This window comes from Strigops habroptila, chromosome 5 (genome assembly GCF_004027225.2).
Source record: "Strigops habroptila isolate Jane chromosome 5, bStrHab1.2.pri, whole genome shotgun sequence".
Classification (NCBI taxonomy): Eukaryota; Metazoa; Chordata; class Aves; order Psittaciformes; family Psittacidae; genus Strigops; species Strigops habroptila.
The window spans coordinates 14,035,400-14,043,708 of NC_044281.2; the positions used below are offsets into that span (position 1 = coordinate 14,035,400).

The 8,309-nt window shown below is 54.8% G+C and overlaps 1 protein-coding gene across 6 annotated transcripts in view; it reads right to left on the reverse strand.

Annotated features, from left to right (window-relative positions):
- NRP2 (neuropilin 2) overlaps positions 1-6,110 on the reverse strand; it is an 88,797-nt gene extending 82,687 nt beyond the window's left edge. For all 6 annotated transcript variants that reach the window (XM_030485468.1, XM_030485471.1, XM_030485467.1 and 3 more), the window contains exon 1: positions 5,676-6,110. In XM_030485468.1, the coding sequence (XP_030341328.1) occupies positions 5,676-5,748 (73 nt within the window). In that variant the 5' untranslated portion in view covers positions 5,749-6,110. The remainder of the gene's footprint in view (positions 1-5,675) is intronic.
- Between the last annotated feature and the right edge of the window lie 2,199 nt (positions 6,111-8,309).

Below are 8,309 nucleotides of genomic sequence, written 5' to 3' on the forward strand. Positions count from 1 at the left end.
GTGCACACAATTCTCCCAGCTTGCCTGCAAATGTAATCGGTGGATCTGGAATTACAACTCCTGGCAACTCCAGTAATCATTTGAGAGAGAGTGTGAGTGTGTGTGCACATGCATGGGAGCGGGATAACTGCATACTGAACTTGCAGGAATCATGCCTGTTTCTCCTGCCTCTATGATAGACTCCCAAGGGTTTGAAGTCTTGTGGAAACACACTGCCATCTCCCAGGAATAGGTGGCATCAGGAGACCTTCAAGCTGCAGATCGGGCAGTTTCTGAGGAAACCTCACTGGTTCCACAGGCAGGGAAATAGAGGTGTGGGGACACCTGGAAGCTCAGAGCGGAGGCAGGAATAAAGCACAGGCTTCCTACATGGCAGCCTGCCACCTTACCTATAGGCTACACTAGGAAATAATATGAGGATTTGCCTGGAAACAATTTGCTGTGCCACCCCCATGAATGCTATCAATAACAGGCTGGTTCGAGGGCCATCGAGGAAAAGCAGGAGACATTTTAATTCCACATATTGAAAAGAGAGCCATGGATTCACCTAGGATTCCTCTCTAAAGAGCTTCAGGCTTGATGAAAGGTGTTCGATGCCTCTGAAATACTAATTAGTATTGTTATTACGACAATTCCAAGAAGAAGAAAAAAAAGCCTATCTCATCTCTCATCTCCTCCTGCACCCTCCCAGTTTGCTCACACCTTTGGAGCCCACCTGTCAGGGTCCATTCCAAAACCAAATCCTGGCTTTCCCCACAGGGCAATGGCAGTTTATTCTTGCCTCTTCCCAAAGTGGCTGCCAGAGCCTCTCTGAATCCCACAACACCCCCGGCAGCCCTCCCTCCCAGGGCCCCTGTTTGAGCTGCAGAGCAAAGCCCGGTGCCTTGGCAAGAGGCAGCCCCACGGACGGGATGGGAAGGGAGGCAGTGCCTCTGGAGTCACCCGGGAAGATGCCCTGCTGCAGCTCCCTCTGTGCATGCTGCCGAGCAGTGGCAGCTTCCGCCTTTATGATGGTTTGCTCAAATCCAGCTACTGCGGAGCTGCACTACTAGTGCTGAAGTAATTACACATTCTGGCGAGTGCCTTAAACACATTGTTTCCTGCTGAGCACATATTCAGCAGTCAAACAGAAATGGAGGAAAGCAGGAGTAAGCTTGGGGTGTGCAAGAGGGAGAAAGTTGCCAAGGGGCCCTGAGTGTGCAACGGAGAGCACAGGGAAGGGAAGGACGTAGGCGTGCACGTGTGGCAGGCAGCAAAGTTGGGGTGTCCGGAGGGGCTCTCTGTGTGAGAGAAAAGGTAGAGATTTGTGTGCTTGCGAAGAGAGAGGAGGAACCAGGGAGATAAGTGTGTGCGTATGTGTCTGCATGCACAAGAGGTTGGGGTTTTCCTCCCTCCTTTCCCCACAGGCATCCCCTAAAATCCAGGGTCCAAAAGGAGCCTTTCAACAAAATGTAAGCAGAGCAAAAGGACAGTGTCCTTTTGATTTCACCATCTTCCTAGGAGGGATGTAGAAAAAGGCAGGCATTCAAGCCCCACACAGACATCACTTCACAGCTAGGGGTGACCCACTAGAACAGCTGGGGCAGATGTCTTGCCTTTGTCTCAAATGCACGGGGATAAATCAGGACAGGTTTCAAAGACCCGGAGCCCAGCACTTCATCTCTGGAGCCCATTTTATTTGACTCATCAAGGATGAAGAGAGGGGGAGAAGCATTCAGACAGAAAGTCTCTGCAGCCATCCATCCCTGCAAGTAGTACTTCAGGCTGTTCTGCATGCCGACTCACTGCTTGTACCCTTTCCCCCAACCCGTTTGGGAAGAGCCTGCATGACCAAGGCTGCAGTTGGAACCCCAGCCCCGCAGCATTACCCTAGCCATCCTCCCCAATGAGATCCACAGGCACTGCTTGCACATAGAAAGGGTTACAGCTCCGAGTTGTGATTTCAAGTGTTTGGCCCTGTGCCTGCCGACCTCGTGCTGACAAACCTCTCCTCCGTGTCTGCGCTTGTGTCTTTTTACTGCGCAGGCATCAATCCTGGCTCAGGATCTGGCCTTCCGAGATTGCGATTTGGCTCAGGCAGGGAGAAGGCTGACCCTTTGATTCTGAGCATGATTAAAACCATGCTACTGTAGCGCTAAGCTGTGCACAACACTGCTAGCAACAGCCCTGATTTATGTTGTTGCTAGTATTGCGGTTTCCACCAGGGTGTAGACAGGGATTTCGAAAATAGCCCAGCTACCTCTTTGTCTGTGTGTGTATTATAATTAGAAATGTGTCAAAGGGCTGTTACAGAGCGAGGGTAGAGCTGGAAACGTTCACACCCCACTTCTGCCCCCACCTCCGTGCTGACACCATCACCCCCAGCTTGGGTGTGTACAAGCACATCAGCTCTCCACACTTCCCGGATCAGACAACTGTATTCCTGAGACCCCATGGGGACGCGGTGGCGGTGACTTCACCGCACAATGGAGAGCAAGTTTAGTAGCTTCCAGTTTGCTCTCAGGCTGCTGCAATCTGCCCCCACCATCGTGGCTAAATGCCGGCTTTCTCTATTTCGATTTCAGATAGGATCACGGGTCTCAGATATAGACGATTTATTTTCCTAGCACAGCTGGTCTGTCAGAGGTCATATAATTTGGCAGCAATCCCAGTGCTTAAAAATTAATTTTTCCTTATTAATACAACTGGGGGTCCCACAGGATAGGATCCCAGCCTTATCTGAACCTGACAGCTTCCTAAACCACATGAAGGATGCTTTCTCCTCTCAGGCTATCTGCGATACAAGGCCACCATGTCCTGGAACCCATCAGCACCGGAGGTTTCTGCTAGGAAACCAACCCACCCACCAGACCAGAGCGGCATGCTGCTGGGACAGGGAGCGCTGCCTTCTCCAGCCCAGCAAAGTAGGTTGCTTTTGCATTTTAACCTTCAAAGCGACACATGAGGTACCAAACACAGAGTAAATACTCTGAAGGGGGCTGGATGGAAGAAGGAGCAGGGCAGTGAGATGGAAAGCACCTTTGTAGAGCCCCTTGGGACTAATGTGTCCAACTGTCACTCCACACACCACACAGCATGATTTTTCTGTGTCAGGGAAGTTAGGAAAACAAAATGCAGCATCCTAACCTGGGTCAGAACCCCGCAGTGAACTTGTGTCAGTCGTTTTCAGTGATACTGTTGACAACTGTCTGATTCCTAGGTTAAAAAAGCTTTTGTTCCCAGTAAGAGCCGAGTTAACAGCGCAACGGGCAAAAGGCACTACACTCCAGGCTTGCGTGGGTGCGCGTGTGCATGTTTGTATGTGTGTGGCTGTGCGCCTGCTTGGCAGCAATTTGTTTTGATCCCCCTCCCCACCTTGCTACATCCCCTAAGTCATTACTAAAAATACTAGCTTTTAAGCAAACTATTTGGAAGGCTTCAAGAGTGAGCTTTGCTCGGAGCTGCATAAACATCATCCGAACGGCTCAGCACTTGGGTCACTCGGATCTGTTACTTTCTTACTTGATTGCTTTTTACGGGAAGATTTAAAAAACACACAGCCAGCCAGCCTTCAGATTTATCTTCCAGGGTCTCCCACCCACTCCCCTCCATGGTTATATCTCAGGGTTTGCTTGGCTACATACAAATTGGCAGCTGCACTGTTTATCTCTTACTGTAGAAATATTGTACACGGGGTTTTTTCCATGTGGATTATCATATTATTGTCTATTAAAAACATCTCCCCTCTCTACTAACCTCCCTTAGGGAATCTTAACAGGGACTTTCATAATGGGGAAAGGCTTTCAGATATACCAGACTGAAACATAAATCCATCTACCTCTGGCATGTTTTTTCTTACTAGGCTGGCTAATTCACTGGAGCCGAGCACAGGCCGATTAAGGGTCACATCCCATTACCCCATACCTTTGTGCGCTGGGCTAGCAATAAAGTCATTTGATGGGGTTTGCAGCACCACAACAACATCTCGGCAAACAGCCGCTGGTGTCAGCCACAGGGAGACAACTTCCTTGCTGGCTCCACCACCATGTGATGCTCTGCTTAGCCGGGAAAACCCCCATGTTCAAATGAACATTTCTTACAGCGACTGAATGGCCTTGGAGACACGGGTGGCTCATAAACCCCTTCCCACTTATAAATCCCGATCCTTAGCCCACTCCTGGATGGACGGAGGCGCACATGCAGATCCAGGCACACACTTGGGCTTAGCAGCCACAGGGATCGTGGCCAGGCTGGCCAGCGCACCCTCCTCATCTCACAGCCTGATCTGCCTCAGCACAATACCCACTCCGGGAGACAAGACACTGCCTCTGCAACAGTCATCATCCGAAAAGATTGTTGCACTCAGCAGGGGCTTCCCGGGACTTTGCCCTTTCTCTTCACCCCATCGAGTGCCTATTCATTTGTTTTCCTATTTGAACAAAAGATGGGAATTATTTTTTTTCCCCTTTTCTTTCTAACCATAAGGCAGGAGGCGATGCCAGTCGGCAACTGAATGTACACGGAGTGCGTTTGCAGGGAACGTCTGTGCTTCTCTCCTGCAAAATGAGGGACTTTCTCAGCCGGCAGAGACTCTCCCACTTCCCTTTCCAAGGGCAGCTGGTGGCCAGGCCGCTGCAGGGCAGGGAGGGCACAGGGCAGGGGAAAGGCGAACACCGCGCCTTGCCTCTAACGCTGCCGGGGCCAGGCCGCGGCTCAGGGCGCTGCGGTCCCGCGGGCCGCCGGAGGCACGGCCCGAGGCCACGACCGACGGGCGGGAAGGGAAACCCGCAGCTCAGCAGCTGCTGGCTTGGCACCACCGTCCTGCCAGGCAGCTCCCGGGCTGCTGACCGCAGGAGCCCCGGGAGAGCGGTGACGGCGGGGTGAGGCATATCCTTTTCCTCCACATGGGGACCCCGCACCCCGTTAGCCAGACCCAAACCCAGCACAGGGCCCAGCCTCAGCCCACCCTTGTCCCTCTCCAAGCCAAAGCAGCGCAAGCACCGGCGCTTCATCCGAGCGCTTCCTGACAGCCCAGCCTTGCTCTTAAGCGAAGACCGGGAAAACACACTCGCACTCCAAATCCTGCCACGAACCCGCCAGGTCCCGGGACAACCTGGCGCTTGTAAAGTAAGTGCGGTCCGCACGTACCGCGGGTAGGCTTGCCCGGGGGTGCCGCCACCGCCGCCCAGCCTCGCCTGCTGCCACCGCCGCCCTGCACGGCTCCCGCCTGCCTGCGCCCTGCCAATTTTAATTTCCCACCTAAAGTTTCCCGAGGTTTCAACCCGGCACGGGGCCGCGGGCATCCGGATGCGGGTGTCTGGGATGCGGCCGGTCCCTACCGCTTCCCATTCCTTCCCTGTGCCACCCCCCAAAAAAACCAGCACGCAACTTTCCAATGCGGCTCCGTCCCCTCGCCCCTTCACGCCGGGCGATGGGAGCTGCGCGGCTACACCCGCTGCGCGCCTTGCTGGGGGTGGGGGAGCTGCGCCATCCTCGCCCCGCCACACGCACGACATCCCCCAGCCTCCTAAAACCCGCACCGCGAAATCTGGCGGTCCCTCATCTACTCCCGGTGCAATGCCCGACGACAGGCAGAGCCCCGATGCGTGCGCCCGGGCACCTGAAAGTTGGTCGGGCGGGAGGGCTCCCTCGCCCGTGCGCGGCCGGGGGCATCCCGGTCCCGGAGGGCACCTTACCTGTCTCCGCCGTGCCTCCGGAGCCGGGCAAGCACAGCCCTAGAAATCCCCACGCGAGAAGAAACGTATCCATACTTCGGAAGGAATTAAAACCAGAACCAACAGAACCAACACCCGAGGCGGCGGGGCCGGGCTTCGTCTCCCTACCCCGGGTGCGCCGCGCCCGGCGTGGGCGCCCCACTGGCGAGCGGCTCCGGCGGGGCTCAGCGCGGGGCGGCGGCCTTCCCCGGGCCGGGGCTGCGGGGCGGTCGGTGCCGGCGGAGCACCTCTCCCTTAGGGCGACCCGCGGGGCCGGCGCCTCGGCATCCCCCGGGGCGCGGCGGCGGTGCGGGCTGGGGCGCCGTCTGCACCTCCTCTCGCTCCCCGCCGGCGCCTCGCAGCCTTTTCAGGCAGGGCGGCATGTGGCTGTCAGCGCCGAGCGCCGGCACCGCCCCCCGCGCACCCCCCGCCCCGCGCCCGCGCCCCGCCCCGCCGGGCCGCGCCCCGCCCCGCCCCGCCCGCAGGCGCGGGGACACGCGGAGGCCGCCACGGGGCCGCTCCGCGGGGCTGGGTTGCATCCCCGGTGCGGCGCGGAGCCGCGGGTGCCGCCCGTCCCCGTCCCAGTCCCCAGCCCCGTCCCCAGCCCCGTCCCCGGACGCTCAGGGCCTGGCAGCGCAGGCAGGAACCGAAAAGCCCGGTTGAAACGATTGCGAAAAGAGCAGGGCTGTGCGAAGGGAGACACCCAGAAATTGTCAGATGGGGGAGCGTCAGGACAAGGATTGTCCCTGCTCGTGGGCTTCGCCGCTGCTGGCCGAGACCCAGGAGCGCCGTGCCTCGGCCGGGGACCGGGAGCGAGGTGTGCGCGCTCCCTCGCTGCTGACACCCGTGACGCGGTGTCAAGGCTGCCACAAGGGACAAATGTAAAACCCCTCGGGAGCCACATTCGGCTTCCAGGCGCCCAACGGTTTTTCGCCAGAATGCTCTTTGAATGCACAAGCCGGGAGCAGCGTTCACGCAGTCAGCTCAGGACTGCGCAGCAAGTTTGTCCGCCCCTGCCCCTGCGCGGGTGAGGAGTCCCCGCCTGGGCTGGTACCGCCAGCACCTTGCGTTCATCATTCGCCGCTTCAATTCGCAGACCGCAACAGGCTTAAAAGCCGGTATCTGGCAAACAGGGGCTAACCCACACCTCTATCCGGTTAGAGAGGTGAAATTCAAAGTGAAATGAGCCCTAAACCCCCGCACCAAAAAGGTGCCAAGTAAAACCAAATTATGTTGTTGATCAGTCCCTAATTACAGATTCCAACTTCCAAATATGCAGTAGACAAAGAGATTAAAACTACATTACTCATTTTATTTTAAAGTTGGTAATTAGTGAAGGCATACTGGCATGTGGCAGAAGTGAGACACATCACTGTGTGGGTGAGGAGAGGGAAAGTACAAACGTTTCACTGCTATTCATTTCGGGTGATGAGACTAATTATTTTGTACTCTGCTGTCTATCAGTTACGGGCAGCACCACCAGCTCACGTCAATGAAATCACGATCTCAACCTGTCTGAGTGCACTCGCACAACACACAAGCACCGAGTTCCACTGAGGCCAGTGGATGTTCATTGACAGCAACAGCTTTGGCCTGACCAATAGATCTGGTATTTCAGCCGCTCCCCTGAGGGATGCTGTAGCATCCCTCTTCCTTCTGTGTGTTTTGATACCTGATTTTGCCTCTTCTGTGTCTCAAATCTGGTTCAGCACCTGTTGAAGCCAATGTAAAGCCAGTGGCAACTGGGTGTACTGCCTTATTTAATGTATTTTGATGTGAAATTATGCAACTATTATTTACTACTTGCTTATAGTTAGACTACTATTAAGTTAGAAGAGTGGGATTTTTTGTGTGTATAACTAGCCCTCGCAAACCATACCACAGATATCGGAGTGTAATATAAGCCCACAGCATGAATCATTCCTCTCTTGAGATGTGCATGGGAAAGGAAGAGGTTACCAAGCCCTAATCAGAGACAGCCCCATCTCACCCACCATACAGCTCAGGGGCAATTTTCCTTACACTACATTCAGTCAGAATTTCCCCTAGTTAGGGTCAATAGAAGAGTGCAAACATGATCTTGAACTGATGCCAGCTCTGATCTGCTACTGAGTGAAAAGAAGATAACCCTAGGAAAGAAAATGGTGATGGGAAATAGAGTTACCTGCTGCTCCACAGAGGTTTCTCTCAGCTGCGTTTCAATAGCTCTCCACAAATCCAGACCTGTGTTTCGTGTCAGATCTCAAGTCTCCTCTCCACAACATACCACTGTCAGGAAAGGAAAGCACAACTAAAAGACCAAGCAGTGCTACTGTAACTTCTACCACTGCCTGTGTTCAGGACAGCATGACAGCCGAGCCAGTAACAGCTGCTAGTCCAGCTCAGGTACAAAAGTGTCAAAAATACTTATTTTGGGAGCATTTAAGACTCAGATCCTCTCTCAGGTTTGAAGGAACTGAGCACAAGGTGATGCTATGCACCTTGAACTTACCTCTGCCTGTTTCCAGGGGCAGCTGCTGCTGCTGCTGTGGGTGTTGCTCCACACCCCATACAAGGCTGGACCTCATCGTCTTTCCATGCCAAGGAACTGCCGCTTCTGCAAAAGGGCTCGGTGCT